The sequence below is a fragment of the Lynx canadensis genome, chromosome B4, assembly GCF_007474595.2.
Source record: "Lynx canadensis isolate LIC74 chromosome B4, mLynCan4.pri.v2, whole genome shotgun sequence".
Classification (NCBI taxonomy): Eukaryota; Metazoa; Chordata; class Mammalia; order Carnivora; family Felidae; genus Lynx; species Lynx canadensis.
In genome coordinates this window covers 90,865,954-90,887,769 of record NC_044309.1, presented here as the reverse complement: position 1 = coordinate 90,887,769, position 21,816 = coordinate 90,865,954, and the positions used below count along the sequence as shown (strand labels likewise).

General features: G+C 43.1%; 1 protein-coding gene and 1 long non-coding RNA gene across 4 annotated transcripts in view; one reads left to right on the top strand and one right to left on the bottom strand.

Moving 5' to 3' along the window:
* IRAK3 (interleukin 1 receptor associated kinase 3) overlaps positions 1-21,816 on the bottom strand; it is a 64,754-nt gene that overhangs the window by 6,133 nt on the left and 36,805 nt on the right. For 2 of the 3 annotated variants that reach the window (XR_003970450.1, XM_030323151.1), the window contains exons 9-12: positions 10,088-10,286; positions 9,763-9,825; positions 9,504-9,668; positions 7,166-7,696 (exon numbers count right to left, since the gene is read on the bottom strand). Coding sequence is in view for 2 of the 3 variants with exons in the window: in XM_030323151.1 (XP_030179011.1) it covers positions 7,181-7,696; positions 9,504-9,668; positions 9,763-9,825; positions 10,088-10,286 (943 nt within the window). In the remaining variant the exon portion in view is untranslated. Of the gene's footprint in view, positions 1-5,436; positions 7,697-9,503; positions 9,669-9,762; positions 9,826-10,087; positions 10,287-21,816 lie in introns of those variants that run through there. The other variant, XM_030323150.1, reaches the window with a different exon arrangement.
* On the top strand, positions 11,991-14,002 carry LOC115519279. Its single transcript, XR_003970451.1, has 2 exons — positions 11,991-12,287; positions 13,803-14,002. It is a non-coding gene; the product is annotated as an uncharacterized LOC115519279 (long non-coding RNA).

The window sequence follows — 21,816 nt, the reverse complement described above, 5'->3', positions numbered from 1 at the left end:
GGTTTTTGCATCTTGGCTTGCTTTTTTAATTTGTTACCTTTTTTAATTTTAATTAGGCTCCACACCCAATATGGGGCTTGAACTCATGACCCTGAGATCAAGAATTGCACAGTTCACCCACTGAGCTAGCCAGGCACCCATTGGATTGCTTTTTTTTTTTTTTTTTTTAATTTTTTTTTTCAACGTTTATTTATTTTTGGGACAGAGAGAGACAGAGCATGAACGGGGGAGGGGCAGAGAGAGAGGGAGACACAGAATCGGAAACAGGCTCCAGGCTCTGAGCCATCAGCCCAGAGCCTGACGCGGGGCTCGAACTCCCGGACCACGAGATCGTGACCTGGCTGAAGTCGGACGCTTAACCGACTGCGCCACCCAGGCGCCCCTGGATTGCTTTTTTATAAGTCCTCTCAAAACTTGTTATTCAGGAGATACAAGATAGATCTATGTGGGAGCTTCAGTCGCTGAGGCTGTAAGATAGAAATAAGGGCAATGGAACAGAAATATTATTGGTGGTTGACAGTTGTTCTCAAGGGCACAGCTAAGCAAAGAGGTAAATATCGACATGTATAGAATATTTTTTTCCAACATAAAAATACCTTTATTATTTTCTGGTAATAAAAATGATACATGCTCATTATACAAGTTTTAAATACATAAAAGGCAAAAGAAAGTAAAGATCACCCAAATCCCATAGCCCAGAGAAAGACATCATTTTTGGCAAAGATCTCTGTATGAAACATATATTATTTTAAAATATCCAGTGTCAGAAATGGGCCCATATTAAACATATTATCCTATATCTTGCTTTTTCACTCAATAATATTTCAGGGACAAATTTCCATAGCAATAAATGCAGTCTAAATAATCTTTAATGACAGTTGTATATGACTCAGTAGTATATATGTGCTAGAATTTATGTAACCCATTTTCTGTTGAAGGATATTTAGGCCATTTCCAAAGTTTTAATATCATGAATATCATAAAGTACATCTTTGCCCTCATGTTTACATACTTGTGTAGTTTTTATTCTTTAGGACAAATTGTAAACAAATTGCTGGGTAAAAGTGTATCATTTAAATGTTTGGTATATATTGCCAAATTTGATACATACTGTCTCTAGAAAAGTTGTACCAGTCTTCACCCCTGCCAACAGTGAACAAGAATGTCCCTTTGTTCATATTTTGTCAATTACTTTGATATTTGCCAATCTTGGAGAATACAATTAATATAAATAAGATAAACACATATGTTATTACTGTTTTTATTTTCAAATAGGGTATGCCTTTAATTTTTTAAAGTTTACTTTTTTATTTTTGAGGGAGAGAGAGAGAGTGCATGTGGCACATGTGCACAAGCAGGGAAGAGGCAGAGAGAGAGGGAGACAGAGAATCCCAAATAGGCTCTGTCAGGGCAGAGCCCAATGTGGGCATCAAACCCCACAACCATGAGATCATGACCTGAGCCAAAATCAAGAGTCAGACACTTGACTGACTGAGCCACCTAGGTGCCCCAGGAATACCTAATTTTTAAGTTATCCCTTTTCAGAGCAAATATTTCCTGGATTTGAATAAAGAGTTTTCAATTTGTGTCCATACTTCACTATCAGCGTGACTTGGGATAAGGGTCAACTTTCTTGATATCATTTTCCTTGCTATTATAGTAACAGAACCCAGTTCAGTTGGCATTCAGAGTGTAGGTGATGAAAGCACTTATCACACTATTAGACACCTCAGTGTTAACTGAGTCTGAATCTCCTGCACGTAAGTTCTTTCTACCTGCTTACTCTCCATTGCAATCAATGTTGGTCTGTAAGAAATTTTAAAATTAAGGAGCCAATACAAAACTTTGGAAATATTCGCTTGCAATTTATAGAGATTGCCACAAAGTTTTCAACAAGACAGATGACATTAATAAGAAGGCTCTAAAGTGAAGGCTTGGTAAGCAGTATAGATCTTTGGAATAAAAATGCCTTCCAAGAAAATACTTGCATGTCAAGTTCAATGGACCATCAAATATATACAAATAATTTGACAGAAATATGGAAACAAAATACCACAAGTATCAGTTTATCCCCTATCAAATGTTGGTTTATCATTGCTTAGAAATGGTTTGGGAATATTTTCTACCATGAATCAAATCTATAAACAATGTATACACAATGTCTAATTCCTCCTTTCAAAGATATCTCAGATTTAATACTTAATAACTTTTATCTGAGAATAGTGGGATGGAACCATCTAAGCAAATTAATAATGGTAGTATGGGTATTAGAAAGATGCACTTTAGGGCCGTCTGGCTGGCTCAGTCAAAAGAGCATGTGACTTTTTTTTTTAATGTTACTTATTTTTGAAAGAGTGTGAGTGGGGGAGGGTAAGAGAGAGAGGGACAGAGACTTAGGATCTGGAGTGAGCTCTGTGTTGTCAGCAGAGAGCCCGATGTGGGGCTAGAACTCACAAACTGCAAGATCATGACCTGAGCCAAAGCTGGTCGTCGCTCAACCAACTGAGCCACCCAGGCGTCCCATGAAGAGCACGCAACTCTTGATCTCAGGGTCACGAGTTGAAGCCCCACGTTGGGTGTAGAGGTTACTGAAATAAATAAAACTTAAAAAAAGAGAAAAGAGGGGCACCTGGGTGGCTGAGTCGGTTGAGCGACCGACTTCAGCTCAGGTCATGATCTCGCGGTCTGTGAGTTCGAGCCCCACGTCAGGCTCTGTGCTGATAGCTCAGAGCCTGCAGCCTGCCTCGGATTCTGCGTCTCCCCCTCTCTCTGCCCTTCCCCTGCTCATGCTCTGTCTCTCTCTCTCAAAAATGAATAAACGTTAAACAAATTAAAAAAAGAGAGAGAAAAGAAAGATGCACTTTGGGTGCAATGTAGATGACAGTCGTGATATACTAGATACCAATGATTTTGAAGATATTCTAAATGACTATTTGGTTCATTCATTTTATAAATATTGATCAGGCCATATTATATACCAGGTACCATACTCATTGTTAGAGACACAAAAATGAGCAGGATATAGTCCCCGTCCTCAAGAAGTTTCAGTTTTGTGGAGAAGAGAGAAGTCAACAGACAGTTACATTATGGAGTGATAGGGAAGTGAGGCATGTGTAGGTGCTTCAGAGTCCTTAGGAACAGCCAGTTGAAGGTGCCGTTGGTAGCTAGATGAATGTCCTGGAGAAATCATAGGTCAATGGAAGAATCGGACCTGTCATGATTGCCATATACCACAGACTCCCGGTGCACACTAATAGCAAAGCAACCAGCTACCATGGAGACATCAGCTGTACCAGAGGGTGAGGGGAAACCTCTGTGAATCCCTACAGAAGGGCTGGCAGAGAAGCTGGAGTCTAAGTCCCGACAACACTCACAGATGGCTCAGTGAGGCTGGTCTCCTGGAGAGCCACCAGTTAGCATTAGAATTGAGATTACAACTTCCCCATGTTGTTTTCTTTCATCCATCCATTCATTTACTGACTAGAACATAAGCTCCATGAGGGCAGAGATCTTTGTTGGGTGTGATTTTTTAAAAGAAAATAATTCTTAATGCTTATTTACTTTTGAGAGAGATAGAGAGCAGGAGGGGTGGACAGAGAACGAGACACAGAATCCAAAGCAGGCTCCAGGCACTGAGCTGTCCGCACAGACCCCCACACAGGGCCCAAACCCATGAACTTCTCGAGATCATGACCTGAGCTGAAGTCGGACGCTTAACCAGCTGAGCCACCCAGGCGCCCTCAGTTGGGTGTGATCTTCACTGTGTCCCCAGCTCCCAGAACAATGCCTGACATAAAGGAGGCTGTTGATAAATATTTGTTCAGTGAATGAATGGTTAGATCAATGAATTCATTTAACTTACATCTAATGACTAAAGAGGTGGGTAACTGTTAACAGATGAACAGGATAGTGAAAAAAGGCAGAAGACATGGCAAGCCTTGTGTGCTTACTGAAAACCTGTTGGAATCAACAAATGAGCTCTCACCTCTATCCCTTTCTATAAAAGCTTGAATCTGTGGGGACTTCTGTATGCAATGTGGAATACAAGAAAGAGTGTGCGCTTTGATATCAGACAGCTGTGCTTTTAAATCCTGGCTCTTCCATTTCTGGGAAAACCCCAGGCTCAAAAGTTATTTAACGTAAGTCAGTTTTCTCATCATAAAATGGGATTTGTACCTTCAGTGTGGCTGTGAAGGATTAACAGGAAAAAGCATGAAATGCTTTGGACCAAGCTCCCTTTGCCCTCACCCATCCTTCCAGCCCCAGAGCTGGGGTTCTGCAGAGCTCTGGTAGAGCTCTGGGCCCCCAAATCCCTGGATGTCCATCCTGGGACTCCTTTTCTATTTCTCTTCCTCCCTTCTCTCTCTCCAACAAGTTTCTCCAAAAAGCCTTCCTTCCCCTCTAGAAAATGCATAGTAATCTCTGCCTCCTCCTCCTCCCACTTTTACTTTCAGTTCCACTGGTTTGTGGTTCAAATACCAGATGTCACCCAACTGTTCACTGCGGTGGTTGCCTTTTCTTCCTCACTCAGTGTCCTATTGGAGCCAATACAGTGCCTTGATTCTGGCAGGTGCTTAATAACACATGCAAAGAACAGATGGGTAAGACGGCTGGCCCCTGAGGACCAGCCTGAGCATGACCTCTCCCAACTGCTTACCTGGGCCTTTATGTGGCCTGTCAATCAGACTAAGGCTTATTGTGTTCTGAACCTCACCATGAGACCATTTTTCCCAGAATTGTAGCTTCATGTTCCTGGCCTTGGTCTGTTAACCTGACCCTGATTCCTGATGACTTCCGCCTTCTTTTTTTTTTTTTTTAAGTTTATTTATTTTGAGAGAGAGAGAGAGCACGAGCAGGGGAGAGACAGAGGGCGAGGGATAGAGAAATAACCCCAAGCAGGCCCCGCACAGTGTGGAGCCCATCGCGGGGCTCGATCTCATGAACCACGAGATCATGACTTGAGTTGAAATCAAGAATCAGACGCTTAACTGACTGAGCCACGCAGGCGCACCCCCCAACCTTCTCTTTTTTTTTTTTTTTTAAAGATGACTCCCTGGGGCACTCCCTGGTGGCTCAGTCGGTTAAACTTCCGACTTAGACTCAGGTCATGATCTCCCGGTTCCTGAGTTAGAGCCCCATGTCAGGCTCTGTACTGACAGCTCAGTCTGGATCCTGCTTCGGATTCTGTGTCTTCCTCTCTGTCTGCCCCTCCCCAGCTCACACTCTGTCTCTGTCTCTCTCAAAAATAAAGAAAAACATTTAAAAAAAATTTTTAAGATGACTTCCTTTTTTAAATCATTTGTTCTTAAATCTAGACTCCAATCTGACCAATTAACCCAAACATACTAACTCACAAAAAAAAAAAAAAAAGCAAGAGCCTATTCCTTGGATGCACAGCAGGCTAGAGGTCTACCCGTTCATCATACATGTTCTAGAGAGGGAAATTCCATTTATCTTGTGGAAATGGTTTTCTTGGAGTGTTTCTATCCATCATCAGAAAGACAGTCCTAATCCCCACTTTACTCAGCAATTTTTTTTATTATGTGGGTTCTTAGAACTTAATTCAACTTAACTTGTAAGGAAACAGCTCTGTATAGGATAACATGCTAGGCCTTGAAGAGATGGCCCCTGCACACTCAGGGAATGTGATAGAGTAAGGCCCCCAGTTCCCCAAGGACATCCATGTCCTAATTCCAGAAGTCTGTGAATTACTTCTGCAAATGAGTTACGGGTCTTGCGATGCATAGATATCCTTGGATTATCTGAGTGGGCCCAATGCAATAATGAGGATCCATAGGAGGCAGGAGGGCAAAGGAAGAGAAAGAGGTGATGAAGAAAAGTCCAAAGAGAAAAAGAAAGAGAAATCTAGATTCAAAAATGCCACAATGCTGGCTTTGAGGATGGAGGGGAAGAGGCCATGAGTCAAAGAATGCAGGCAGTCTCTAGAAGCTAGAAAAGGCAGGGGAATGAATTCTCCCCTAGGGCCTCCAGAAAGAATGCCAAGGACTTCTGACCTCCAGAATTGTAAAATAATTAACGTATTTTTTTTTTAAGGAATTTCTACACCCAAATGGGACTTGAACTCATGACCCTGAGATCGGGAGCTGGATGCTCTTCTGACTGAGCCAGACAGGCACCCCAACCTACATTGTTTTAACCCACAAAGTGCGTTATAATTTGTTCTAGCAACAATAGGAAATCAGTACAGGTAGTTTACAATCTAGTAAGGGAGAAAAGATGGCACAGGCAACATCGGTACAATTGAGAAAATAACGAGTATGAAACAAATACAAAAACAGTGCTATAGAAATGCTAAGGAAGTGAGTACTTCTGGCTGGACAGATTAAGGAAGCTTCCTGGAAGAGGTAGTTCTGCTGGGCCTTGAAGGCCTGGGTAGGATTTCAACAGGGGGAGACCCAGTAAACAGCAAGAGTAAAGGCACAGAGTTGGAAGGTACAGAATCAAAGAAAAAGCTAACATAAGCCCTTGTGACCAGCCATTTTCTCAGAAACAAAAACTACTTGATTAAAATTTCACACATTCTACTCAGGATATAATGGTCTCTAGGTTTGTAAAAAAAAAAAGTAATAATAGCCAAAACTGTATGATACGTGATAAACTATCCTAAGGGTTTAAATACAGAAATACAGATCTTGGGCAAGAATCCCCTCTCTACACAGAACATGTCAATAGCCAAGGGTGAATCTGGCTCATTTTCAAACAGACAGGCTTGACAGGGAGGAACAGAAAAATACTAAAGGTTAATTAAGATAAACACAAAGGTAATTCCTTAAAAAGGCACCTGTTAACATTTACAAATTAGACGCTTCTTACAACCTTCACAAGCAAGCCAAACTGAATAATGCAATCTAACTGAACTGAATGTACTTAGCAGACTGGTGGCACAGGGGCTCATGTTGATGATGATGGAGAAGACTGTAGAATCTAGTCCCTCTTTGGTAGGTTTTGTTTGTCTAAAGCCACAGCTCATGATCTTAAGTAATTTTGGATGGCTCTCATATAGCCTAGGTTTGAGCCACTCTGTTTTCGGAGTTGGGAAGGAAGGAGTAGAATTGTCCAGAGAGTAGATCCGCATCACCCAGACTCACCATCCATTGTCCTTTTTCACATTACTTATGGTAACAATGTTTTCCCAAGATGATACCTGTACTCAGAGGCCTTAGCAATACTTGCTTTCTTCTTTATCTTCTGGTGAAATCGATTCCTTTTTGTACTGCTCACATTCGTTCCAGGAAGATTCAGAGGAACAGCTAGTCTCCACTGGCCTGCTCCTGTAAGAAGGGTCTGGAGCTTCTGCAGAAGGGTCCAGATCTGCACCACAGGCCCCTGAGTCCTGCGATAGAGCTGAATGCTTTGCAGACCAACTTTCTTTACAAGAAGAACTGGGCGTGTTGCATGCATCCTCTTTTCTCTCACCCCCTGTCTTTCTGTGAAAGCCCAGAAATGTAACCTCAGACTGACTGCATTCAAATGGAACTTTCGGAGTCACTCCATCTTTTCTCAAACCTTGATCATGAGGGTGTGAATGATTATTCTGGTTTTCATCATCTTCCACTGGAATACTTGGTACGTTATCCAAGAATAGAGGAGAAGGGCACCTGAAGGACTTTAGTGAAGTGGGAGGGTCCTCAGCAAAATATAAGCAGGCTTGAGTACTTTCAAGAGTAGTTAGGACCTAGGTAACCAAGAAGCAAACATTGAGTTAAGTTTGAATAACCTCTCCTTTCACCTTTTTTTCTGCCTACTTATTAAGGAACAGCCTCTTGTTTTCATGAAATAAGTTCAACAATAGAGTTTTGAATGAGAAGCTATTAAAGATTAGCTAGACCCTTTCTTTCACAGACTTGAACCAAAGTATAAAAGATAGGGGCCCAGGAATCTGTATTTTAAAAGCTTCCCAGTTGATCCAGATATGCAGCCCACATTGAGAGCTGTTGACCTGATTTAAAAGAGCATGTAACGTATCTTTACACACACACACACACACACACACACACACACACACACACACGTACTTTTTAAAAATGTATTGGGGCGCCTGGGTGGCTCAGTCGGTTAAGCGTCCGACTTCAGCTCAGGTCACGATCTCACAGTCCGTGAGTTCGAGCCCCGCGTCGGGCTCTGGGCCAATGGCTCAGAGCCCGGAGCCTGTTTCAGATTCTGTGTCTCCCTCTCTCTCTGCCCCTCCCCTGTTCATGCTCTGTCACTCTCTGTCTCAAAAATAAATAAACGTCAAAAAAAATTTAAAAAATAAAATAAAATAAAAAATAAATAAAAATGTACTTAGAGAGTTTTACTATTTACAAAGTGTTTTCACACCCATTCCCCCTTTTAACCTGTACAAACAATATTATTATTCTCATTTTACAGACAATAAAGCTGAGGCTCAAAAAGGGAATAAATATCACTAGCCAGTAAGGAACAGATCTGTTGCTTAACCTCAGATCTGGCTCCCAATTCCATTATTCTTCCACTGTACCTCTCATAGCTCCTTTTGGGCCCAAGATTTCAGGTCATATAGCTCTTACTGGTGGTGTCAGGCCTCGAATATAACTCTGCTGACTCCCAGGCCAGTGTTCTTTATATTCTGATTATGTTGACCTCTTGTTTAAAATCCCTTCCTGCTTCTACAATAGACTCAGGATTAAACCCAGACTACCACAATGGATTCATGTCCGTCCATCATCTAGAACTTCCTATTATTTTGAGCACTCCATCTTTTCCCTTATGACATCCCACTTCTCTGAACTACCTGCAGTATTAGTGCCATAGAATCCATCACCTCTGAGCTTTGCATGTATAGATTCTCACTGACTAAAGTGTCCTCCTATTCTTACTGTTGCCTCAATTCACCCTATTCCGCCAACCATAGCACAGCCGTCACTTCCACCAAGAAGCTTCCTTGACTTCCATAGGCTGGGGTGTATTCTGAGCCTACACTCCCATACTGACCTGGGCTTCTACCCACCCCTGATGCCATGTTTACTGATCTGACTCACTCGGGACTGTGAGCCTGAGGGCAGGAACCGTATCTTGATTACTGTTGTGCCCTCAGCACCCAGTACAAAGTCTGGCACATGCAAAGTAAGCGCTAGCTAAATATTTGTTGAACAAATAAATAAATAACTGACTGGATGATTAAACTGATGACTAAATTAAAAAATCAGTAGGGGGAATAAGTGCTACATTCTTAATGGACCAGATCTCTTAATGAAGGCTGAATACAATTCTCTCCAAACTACTCACTTATGTCATTTCATTAAATTTTTTGTGGTACCCTGATCCCACCCAATAATGACCTCTACCAGAGTACCAAAGAATGTGACTTGGTGACTTGGAAAAACTATCTATTAGGTTAGAATTCTGTGTTAGGGGCTGGATTTGCCTCATTGATAAAGAATTTACTTAGACACGCAATGTATCCAATTTAAATTTTCCATGGTTCTGTGGGCTTGGTTTTGAATAAAACCATGTGTACGTACTTCATCCATTGATGGCCTTAACTTTGCCCGCGTGGTAGCACACTGGCCCGCCAAAGAGAATAGCTTGGCAGAAAAATTCCGAGGACAGGGATGCACTTTCTTATCTAGAAACGAAAGGCATGAATCGAGTCCTCTCTTCTCCATCAACTCCATAAGGAGATCCCTCTAGGAAGAGAAGAAGATAAGGTATGTTTGTCTTTTAGAACTCTATCCAAAAAAATGACCAAGAAATGGGTGCAGAGATGAAGACAATTCTTACCAGCTGGATATGCTTTGGATCATCTAACACCACTTTACAACCTGTCAGAACTTCCATGATTACCTATACGGAATATACAGAAAGTCAGCTACATACGTTAAATATATAATTAGTTCAACAGTTAACCTTGACAATGGATATAGTTCATTCTAATCAATGACTGTATATTTTATTATTTGACAGATTGCATGAGATTAATGTATAAGACACTGGGTAACGGGAAGTCAGTAGGTCTAAAAGTTAAAGCCCTTAAAAAAATTCTTAGAATCTAGAGCATTCCTGGTGATAAACTCTCCTTCTTTGTTGACTGGTACTTGGTACTTACAATTCCAAAGCTATAGACGTCCGTTTTAATGGAAAGTTTGCCCTGTCTGATATACTCTTCAGGCATATACCACAGATGTTTAGTGCTGCTGCTAGCCATGCTTATGGTAGAGCTCTGATGTTCCGGGTGGGGTCGGAAGTGCGCCATGCCAAAGTCCGTCAGTTTGGGTTCAAACCGATCATCCAAAAGTATGTTCACACTGAAATTGTAACCAAGGACAAACAAACGAGACCAAAACATCATAAAGGCATTCCAGCGAAAAACAAAATGGCAAGCGTACCCTGATATCTGGTTAATTCCAAACACTGACAACACAAAGCCGTACAGAATTTTCCATGAGGGTATTTTCCCATTTTTCTTAAAATACAAATACAAGGATTATATAAAACTCAAAGATGAAAACCTGGCCTAGGGACAGTGGGCTTTTCAAATTTATAGATACATAGAGGGAGTTGGTAGATAAAGCTGATGATTTGCCAATAGGAGGAACTAAAATGAACCAAAGCAGCTTTCCTTATGCTCTTCTGATATGCGGTGAGCACACTAACTGGGTTTTAGTCAGCTAACAATCAAGTACCTGTTATGTACAGAGCTGTGCTGCGGAATGCCCGGCTTCTCAGCAGAGAGCCACTAACCTGCAGTGATGTGAAGGATCTTTGGTAGCCCCTGCCTTAAGGATAGCCCTTCTCTATTGTCCCATCTCTATGACTTTCTACGGACTGAAGACAAAAATGTCTTTGAGCCTTATTTAAAATATAGATATCTGCTGAGGTAAAGACAAAGTGCTTAGAGTCAGTTTTAGCTACTTGTCACATAAAATCCTAAATAATCACTTAACATCTTGGCTGACAGTAAGCCTCAGCTTACATTTACCTTCAAAGGGCTGTCACAGCAGGGATAGAAAAGGCTAAGCCCATGCATTTCACATGGCCCACACCTGGGGTGAGTCCTAGCTCTGCCTTTCCCTGGCTCTGTGACAGTTGATGGGTTACTTCGCCCCATAAGTCCCAATGTCATTTTCCTCACATGTGAAATGAGGCAAACAACAGAACTCACAGAACTGATAAGGGGAATAGAAATAGCCTACTTTCTGGCACACAGGAACGGTCGATAAATGGTAGGTAAGATGAAAATTACTCATTAATCATAAGAGAGCAGAAGGATATTGATAAAAAAGGTGGGTGGGCCAAGAAAAAGTAACCTATTTCTCAGTTTTGCTCTGGGCTATTCAGAGCTTGCTCTTTGTCCCCTGAAACCAAAGCTTCCAAAATGCCAAGTGGTATATTTGAAGTACTACACATTGTTATTAAAAGTGGTAATAGGGGCACCTGGGTGACTCAGTCAGTTGAGTGTCCAACTTTGGCTCAGGTCATGATCTCACAGTTCGTGAGTTCGAGTCCCACGTCGGGCTCTGTGCCGATGGCTCAGAGCCTAGAGCCTGCTTTAGATTCTGTGTCTCCCTCTCTCTCTGCCCTTCCCCTGCTTGTGTGCTCGCTCTCTCTCTCTCTCTCAAAAATTAAAAAAAAAAAAAAAAGTAAGTGGTAATAGCCAGAGGAGAAAAATAAGAAATTCTTAATCCTCAACAAATATTGAATCTTACAAAAGTTCCAGAAGTCGTTGCTGTCCCTGTACGAGTGGGCCGACAGACCCAGTTTCATGGGTCTGAATTGCAGGTGTTCTAATAATTCAGAGTATTCAGACTCCTAGTTCTGTTTTGAGGATTCAGAGCTGAGGCCTTTAAGAATTCTAACCCAGACTCTGTCTAGAACTAAGCTGACAACAGACAGAATGAAGAGATTTTCTGGGGCCCTTTAAGGGTAGAGAAGAACATGTCCTATACCTGACGTCACCTCTGTCCTTTAAGGGTGGCAGGAGAATTGCAAAATCCAAAGAGCCCGCCGCCTCATGTTACCGTCCTAGGGCCATTCCCCGTGGTGTGATCCTTGCACTTACGAGGAGAAACTCAGAGAAGGCCTAGCCCTCCCCACTTGAATCAACGATCACGGTTCTCATTTTTCTCCTTGCCTTGTCTTTTCTCTCCATTGATTTCAAACCCAGCAGCTTCTAAGGCCGGCCCGGGGCTCACACATCTGTGTCACTCATCATCTATCTCACTTGGAACACAGTGCTGACCACCCTGACAAGCCTCTGAAGACGAGGAATCCCCTAGAGCCAGATCGTACCTTCTCCCCAGCTCTAGGTGAGTACAGACACTTGGTTTGTAATTACTTCTTCCACAGGTGGATCCCCTGATCATTTTGGAGTGCTGGGAATTTAGCACAGGAGTTTGCGACGTGTGCCAGGAGGTGAGATGGGCAGAGAGGTTCGTTAGGTCCCGTTACCAGGCCCCAAACTCGTGCCCCTCCAGCTCCTGTTGCACTGACAGCCTAGCTGTCTTCTGCACACACCCCCAACCCCCACACGCACACCCTTTATTTCAGCCAAGGGGGGGGGGGGGCGCAAGAGCTCTGAATGCCAGAGTTTCAACTGCACACGTCTAGCCCTCTCCTTCCTCAACTCAGCTCTGAAGACAGTATCAAATCGTAACTTAAAACGTCAGACCTGGGGCACCTGGGTGGCTCAGTCGGTGGAGCAGTTGCGCGTCTGACTTTGACTTGGGCTCAGATCACGATCTAGCAGTTTGTGAGTTCGAGCCCCGCACTGAGCTTGCTTCTGTCGGTGTGGCACAGAGCCCACTTCAGATCCTCTGCCCCCACCCTCTGACCCTCTCCTGCTCCCGCTTGCTCTCTCTCTCTCTCTCTCTCAAAAATAAACATTTAAAAAATGTTAAATGCTACATCCAGGAGGATGCGAAAAGCTGAATTTGCAAAACACTTAGATTTCCTGAAGAATGGGTCTTTTCTAAGCACAAAAGAAGAAAAAATAACGAGCAACAAAAACCAAACCCATACTCTAATGCCTTTATTTGAGCCTCAGCAAAACTAGTGGGAAGCTTTCAGCACTTGGTGACTCATGCTTCTGAAAGACTTAGGGAGAGCAAGTAACCACAACGTGTGACTCAATAAATCCCACAGAGGACTTTGGGTCAGCGAGAGGCCATCAGTGAGAACGTGAAATTGCCCCCAGGGCACTGCATTGACACTTTTCATGATGATAATCTGGTGAAGAGACAAGTTGTTTACCCGCAGACTAGCATGAATTTTACGTCCAGTGATTTACTTACTCTGTTCTAAATGAAGTAATAATAGCTGAGGAAGAAGAATGTTCTATTTTAATTAAATAGTAACTGCAAAAGCCCCTTGAACAATGAGTTCTACCCTAGTTCTTTCCCCTGCTACAGCCTTCAATAGAACGTTCATACGCTGCCTTCAACTATCATGCAGGTCAAGGGAGTATGTTTATCTTAGGGGGGTAAAACCAGGCTAATCAAATAAAGAGAACATAAAAGAACTACAATCAGATACCAATATAGTGAAACAAAAGGGCAGCTTGCTAACCATGGCGCTTACCAAAGAGACAGACAAGAAATCTGTCACGGCCCACACCTTCAGCTTAGTGTTTCTACAAGCCATTTCTTCTGTTCTTTCCCACAGAGCTACTTACTGTAACACAGACCATCACCTCTCTAGATAATTCTTTTAGTAGAAGGATCAGTGGAGGTACACTGAGGAGATGGGGAAAATCCTACTACACAAGGCGGTCAATTTGTATCCCAACTCTGGGGAGTAACATGCTCTCTCTCTTTTTGTGCCAGGGATCTCCAGGACGATTCTTTTTGGGGCCTGAACCTCCTCCCAAAGGCTACAAGGATTGCTTTCTCTGCCCACCAGTTTTTTTTCCTGATTTAGCCAAAGCCCTTGGGCCTAAAATATAAACAGAGAGTGCAAGGACACACCTAGACTATAATGCAGAATTTGGATTTAAGTAAAAATAAACGTTTGACCTGTAAGCATACGATTGGTTTTTAAAAATACCTATTTTTAAAGTATTTTAGGGAGAGTATTATCAGTGTCTAATAACCCAATCTGGAGTACCTGGCAATTCTCTGGCAAAGTCCAGACTCCAACCCATTGGCTCCAGAGATAAAGACGACCCACTGGCCTCTTCCTGACAGCCTGAGGCAACAGGACATCTCACTGTCTGTGTCACTACTGTTGCAACACCAAGATACCCCTCACCAGATGAGGCAAGATGCAGCTTCTCAGGGAACCGACAGATTACTGGAAAAGGGCACACACGCCCCCTCCCCCCACTTCAACATGCAGTACATCTGACGAAGTTGAGGCCCTTTATTCCGCCTCAGACTGTGCAGGCTTCTCTTTCTTTTCCACTGAACCCAGGCAGGACCCAGAGACGGTATTAAAGCTTGTTACTGCTTTATTGATGACTTGTGAGTCTTAGGCTCTCTGTGTCAAAGGCCCAGCCAATAAGGGGTATTCGTGCTTTAAATGTGAAATTTCATCTCTAACCAAACTAGCACAACTTCCCTAAGGCTCAGTTTCCTTGCGGGTAAGAGGAAATGAGCATGCTTACCTCTTAGGGTCGTTACAAGGATTAAATGAGAAAATGTAATCAGAGTGCCGGATACACAGGGAGGGCCTCGAAATATACTCTGAAGGATGTAGGCTGGCCTTCGTCCATCCTATACCCACCTTAAAATCCCAAGAAATTTGGGTGGCTATGTCTAGAAGTTCAAGGCACCAATCTGAAGTAACAAAGGTACAGGAAGTTGCAGGATGACCCTGGAGATCTGAGGATCATCGGGTTAATCATTTTCAGGGCATCCGTTGAGTTTCAAAATAGTTCCAGAGAAGTTCTGGAAAAACCTGAGTAATGTAACATTTCCAGATACTCTAAGATCACGGAGAGAGAAAAAGAATTGTTTGGTATATATATGTGCATGCATGTAGGTACCCATGTGTATAAATAAATGAATGTTGGGGTTTAGAGACTGTGATGGTAAAATTAATAGGAGAAATTTTAATTTATGCAACATTTAATTGTGTCAGCATCCCTTAGAAATGATGAACTTATTTGGAAATTTTAGAAGAAGGGAGACACGGCTGCGGGGAGAGGAAAATCTGGGGGAAAAGAATTATTTACATCTAAAATACTTCTGAAAAGCAAAAGTAGGTTTTTACAGGGAGGGGATTGGGGGTTGGGTAGAGAGGACACTTGTTAATTAACCAACCAACTGGTCAAACAAACAGACTTTGCATTCCCTTCAGACTCTGCATCCCTACTAAATGCTAAGCGGGAGTCCTAGCCACACACAGCAGGTCTGGTGGGGGGGGGGGGGGGGGGGGGGAAAGGAAGGTGGAGTTTGGGTCCTCAGGCAAGGGTGTTACGGTGGGAGGAAGGGGCTGATCAGTGGCTTCCTAGCCTCCCTCCAAACCACTCAGTGTTTCTAGTCCCTCACAAACGAAATTCTCCACGCACTCAACTACCACCATCTCTGATCAATTTCCCTCTTCTAAAAATTCATTTTTAAGCATATGGCTTTTTCCTTCCTTTCCTTCCTAGACCACCTCCCTTGTATGAAAATCTGTTTCACTTGGCAGGAGACACATGGCAATACCGATGAGAGAACATGATCTTATAGGAAACATTAGAAATGTTCACTGAGATTATCTCGGCTTTGGAAACATTAACAGGAATGAATGCCTGGGATGAAAAATGCTGAGGATAAAATGCACTTCAATGTAAAATCGTTCATAAATGTGAAAACAATTAAGCTGGCTAAGGGATAGGATGGAAATAACAAGAAGGTTTACTGCTTTCAGATGCTTTTATGTGATCCTGTAACTCAAAAACATCTTCGTTTCCCAAATAAAAATGTGAGGGTCTTTTGCCAAGAACAGAGACTTCAACTCTTCAAGATTCTTTTCTTTAAATCCTTTTCCTCCTTAAATTCCACCATCTGGAAATGAATTTTGTTTTTCTAACATTCTCTTTGAAGAGTTCAAATTACTAAGACATATTTGGGCTAACTAAACCACCAGACTTCTTGAAAATACCTTTGAAATGTGGGCTTGGCTTCCTCCTTGGGTATTCTGCGGCTGCGTCCTTGACAGTGTCTCCTTAGAAGACTCTTTATTCTCACTGCTTGAACAAGACCAAGATTCCCAATGCAGACCTCCAGGCCTAATCTCCCCTCAGAGTCTGCTGCCTACTGCCATTTTCACTAAGGGTCCAATGTCAACATTTCCCAATTTGCACATACTAGTTAGTTATGTTCTCTTCTCCTGCCCAATTTCCCCGTCTTTGCCCATGAAACCAACATGCTCCCAGGAATCCAGGCTAGGAACCCTCAATTGCCTGATAAGACCATGATTGTTGGACCCACACAAACATGGAACCCCACCACCTTCCCCATCTACAGACATGGAACAGAGCCACATCACAAACTTTAGTAAGTTAGCTTTCTCCTCTGCTGCACTGATGTAAGACCAATGATACACAAACTCAGGTCTGTTGGGAGGAGTAAGTTGTTCATTGGGCTTTGCAGTCAGGTCTTAAGTCAGGCTGGCTATCACAGAACTCCTCAGTCTGTCCGCAGCCTATCAGCTTCCCCGAATGCACTAGCACTTACCAGTGCTAGACGGGCTTATTAGTGTTTTGGGACTTTGTTTATACTGTTCCCCTGACCTGCAAAGTACTCCTCCCTCCCTTATTTTCATTTCAACCCTCAATGCAGCCTAAGATTCACTTCCTCCATGAAGTTTTCACCCCACTGCTCTGAATTCCAGTGATACTCCCTTCTCCACGTTCCCACTGTGCAGCCTGCACCATACCATTTGGTACTTCCTCAGAGAGACCAGCTTGTGTTGTTTACATAAGCATAATGTTGAGTCTATAGAAGATACCGAGCAAACATTTGTTGATATAATCAACGTGTTAATTAAGAGAATTTGAAACCATAAGTGGACCCAGACCACTCTGCATATGGCAAATATACCGCCCAAATGCTGCCAAAGCAGCTTCCCATTTTCTTGGCAGACATCACTAATTGAGTTCAGAACGCACCCACCCCAGGTTCTCTTTCAACACTGCAGGTGGGAAGTCATTACCAATCAATCAACGATGGAATGTGAGCTGTAACTGATTTGCCATCGCTGCTATAGTACAATCACTTCCTTTTCAGATGAGGTAAATGAGCCCCGCATGGTTGTAATGACTCGTCTTTTTGCAAAACAGCTTGTTAATGGCAGAGTCAGGACTACAGTCTAACCCTCTTTTTTCAGTTTGCTACTCTTTCAATTTACTACAGTTAACCGAAAGAAACATCTTTTTATTCAGCTACTCATAAAAGATTAAGAAACTGTTGATGACAAAGCAGAAGTAAAATGGAGTTTCTCTCTTCTTCAGGTACGTAGAGATAATTGTAGGGGCACAATGATGGTTAACGGGTGAGTCACAGGAAGACAGATTTTAGCTCAAAATAAATGACATTCTAATCGTTAGAGCTGCACCCAAATGGAGTGCTAACAACACGCTGTGCAAGGGTCCGAGGACAGGCTGGATGAGACACTTGGAGGCAGAAGGAAGAGTCCCCATGAAGTGGGATGAATTACAGCTTATTTCCAAGTCTTGGGCTGTGCTTTACATACGTTATCTCACTTCATGTCCACAGCCCTAGGAGAAGATTTAATAGTCACCTGCCTGGTTCCAGACAAGGACTTTTCTCTTAAGAGTAGAACATAATCCTTAAATAAAAAATTTTAAAGCATGATATAGAAATAAAAAGAAAACATTAAATAAAAAGCTATAGTCTCCATCTAAATGAAGCCTCATTGATATTTTGGTATGTTTTAATCTTTTTTTTTTTTTTAATTCATGAATTTGTAGTTCTAAAAGTTATAACTGTACCATATACTAGTTCATTTTGGCCTTTTTAAAAAAATTGTTTTAATGTTTATTTTTTTTTTTTTTGAGAGAGACAGAGTGCGAGCAGGGGAGGGGCAGAGAGAGAGGGAGACACAGAATCCGAAGTAGGCTCCAGGCTCTGAACTGTCAGCACAGAGCCCGATGTGGGGCTCGAACCCACAAGCCATGAGATCATGACCTGAGCCACTCGGACCCTAACTGACTGAGCCACCCAGGTGCCCCCAATTTGGCCTTTTCCCTTTAATCTCACTTTATATACATTGTTCCATGTTATTTCATACTATTAAAAACATTATTTAATTGTGTCAAATGATGTATGACAAACTCGCCTGTGATTCATCAGTCTGAGGTCCAGAAAAGAAAATAAAGGTAACAATATCTTCCATTTCTTATTCCATCAAAAACAGAGCCCTTAGTCACAGAAAAGGTCGCTATTGGACATATTTTGAAATGTCCTTTTTTGAGCCAATTATCAGGGCCATGAAATAAAATGACACCTCCCCTAAAAGCTGCCTTACAGAGAATGAGAAAATTAGTATGATGCAGGCAGAAGAACAGGAATCTCAGACCTTCCTGAAAGCACTAGGCTGTGCAAACAGGAACCAAGAATCAGGGAGGCCCAAGTTTAGAGCAAAGTGAAGAATTCATTTAAAAGATTTGGGAGGGTGACCTGGGTCAGCCAATTCACATTTGGTCAAGCCTGCGGGAGGCTGAATGTCATTACCATCAGATGTTCAGTGCCCTGAATGAAATGAGTTGGTTTCATTCCAGTTTCTAGAGAACAGGTGCACACATCACCAAAGGAAAGGGGAGGAATCTACTGTTATAGCTGGTACTAATTAACATCTTTGCTGGCAGGCTCAGCATAAAGGCCAAGAGTTCACTGGCTGTAGAAGGGCTGATTTGCTCTGGAACAGACAGGGACACACTGATGAGCCCTATGAAACCACAATCTCAAAGAAATGCCCACAGCCCTGGAACTCTACACCCTGACTCGTGCCCGGGCAAGCATAGTCTACAGATGGTTATGTTTGAGTCCTCGAACCCTTTGGAAAAGCCAAAAAGGCAACAATCAGCAGCAGCCCCGTCACCAACTAAAAAAATTAATACATTGTTAGCACATTTCCAGTTTAAATCCTGCCTCTTCCGTGAAATTCTCCATCTCTGACCAGATCTCTCTTGGTGGTCTTTATCTGTAATACTGTTGGGCACTCTGTCTCGCAGTGTTGCTGAAATGATTTTATAGTTGGCGCCATCCAGACAAGTACCTAAGATACTGGCCTGGAAGAAATGGCCTCCTTCCGAGTGTGAGACCTCCTAAGAGACTCCAGAACCTTTCTGTTCCCACCTATGGCCCCAGAAAAGCCTCAGAGTCCCTCGTAAGAGCCTCATTTATCCTACCCAGGTCCTCAGGCTGGTTGGCATGCAAGCCCATTGCACCCCTGCCCACCCACATTCCTCACTCTTCCCAGGAGCCCTTTCCTTCTTCTCCAGTCTTGTTTCTTCCTCTCCAGCTAACCCATTTGTCTTGCTTTCATTATACACTCGGTAACTGTTTACTTGACTCTTTCCCTTGAACAAATTATTGCCTCCACTAGGACTATTCTTCCCCCTTCTTTCAACCAATTCACTGCCATGACCCATCTCCTCAAAGACTAGGCTTGGAACTCTGTAATTAGAGCGAACCTCCTCAGAGCAGGCAACCACTGAACATCTTTAGTGTTGCACCATATATCTTCTGGGTTTGTGTTATCCCTCTGATCAGCAGGTTGAACCTTCAAGGACAAGACTATGATCACCCACATCTACCCCACGTGGTCTAATACAATGCCCTGCATACAACAGGTGTTCTGTAAATATTTATTAACTCAAATAAACATGATTTGCCAAATGTGCAATAACCATATGTTAACACAGAAGTGATCAGTCTTAAAACAGAGCTTAGTTTGGAGGTCTACTTTTCGAACACAATAAATTGATGATAGAAGTAAGTGCTGTGGACACAATGTTTGGGTCCCCCTCCAAATTCACATACTGAAATCCTACCCCCCCAATGAGATGGTATGTGGAGGTGAGACATTTGGGAGGTGATTAGGTCAAGAGGACAGAGCCCTTGTGACTGGGATTAGTACCCCTGTAAAAGAAGCCCCAGAGAGATCCCCTTCTACCCTGTGAGGACACAGAGAAAAAGATGGGCATCAATGAGTTGGAAAGTGGGCCCTCACTAGACACAGAATCAGCTGGTGCCATGGTGTTGGACTTCCAGCCTTCAGAACCGTGAGAAATAAATGTGTTGTTTATAAGCCACCCACTTTCTAGTCTTTTGGTTATGGTTATTTATCCTGAATGGACTAAGACAGTAAGTAAGTTCAAAGACTGGCTGGCCATCATCATCTCTTAGCCTCTGCCCCTGCTATTCCTGCCACGTTTTCACCAATTATAACATACTCTCTGCCAAGCACCATATATATTTTATGTCATTTAATCCTAAGAGATAGATGCTCTTATTCTTTTGTTAGCATTTTGCAGAGGGAAAAACTGAGGCTTACAGAAACTAAGCAATTTGCTCAGAATCCCATGTTAAGAAGAACATCGCCGGCTTCTTAAATCAGATGCCTGACACATTAGGGGAAGTGAGCTGAGAGGAAAGGATGGGAAGAAGGTCGAGAGGAAAGTATGAAGAAGAAAAATCATTTGGTCACAGTTTGCAGAGCGTTAGCCAGTCAGATCCCCCTCCGGAACTGTGGTGGCCACCGTGGTGTGGTCCAGATCCCTCCTACAGGACCCAGGGACACAATGGTGGTTCCCCAGCCAGGGGAGGGGTGGCTGTGGATAGCCCACAGCTGTTGATGCCATTGGTGGGAGGGGGCTGCCTTGCCATCAGGATATTTTCAAAGGGCCACCCCAACACCAGTGCTCCCCGTGGCATCGGAAGGGCCTCTACTATAATATCCCAGCTCGACTTCTCCAATTGCCCGATTCTGCCTTCCTCCTTCCCTCCCTTACTTCTGTTGTTCCTGACAGCACTCTAAAAAACCTGCTGCAGGCAAATCTCTCCCCTGAGCCTATTTCCTAGGACCCTGCCTTGAAGACACCTATCCAGAACCAGAAAGCGGGTTATCAGGGCCACAGCCTGAGCTCTATCTAACCAGATCCCTGGAGGGAGATGCTGGCAGGGCACATCCAAAGCTGAGGAAAACCTTGGACACAAGGCAGAGGCTGGATCTGTATCCCTCCACCACTACCACCCATCCCACCCACCATGCTCCCAGTTGGTGGTCTTCCCTTGTCCCCCAGGCCCATCAAGTATCAGAACCTTGAGAGTCTCTCGCTTCTCACTGCTCTCTCCTATCAAGTTCTGCTTCCAGGAAAGGATTTGACGAACTCAGTCACACAAAAGGGAAATTAATAACATTGATGTATTACTACTGCTTGGGACAGAAAACAAGCGATACTCGTGTTGACTTTACACCAAAGGAAGAATATATACAGCAAAATTCCAGATATTTATTTATTTCCTCAGATAAAATATCTTTGAGCACCTACTGTGCTGAGCTGGTGACAAGGTAGGGGGAAGAAGGATTCCTTCGGGTTGGGGGTGGCCACTTCAGCTCTTCGAAACAGACTCCTGACACCTTCGCTGTGTATATCTTTGTCCCAGGTCCCGTGAGGGAGCACCCACTTTGTGCTGGTTCTATGGGGTCACTAGAGTTGATGAATTACCATTACCGCACTGCCACAGGAGCAGACATCTATGGGTGGTTCCCCTATGAGCCCCAGGGCTAAGTAAAAATCTAGTCTTTTTATATGGAGTTCATTTCACCAGAAAAACAAGGAAGTCAGCAAGCAATCGGCTCCTCTTTTGCTCAGCTCGAAAGCAC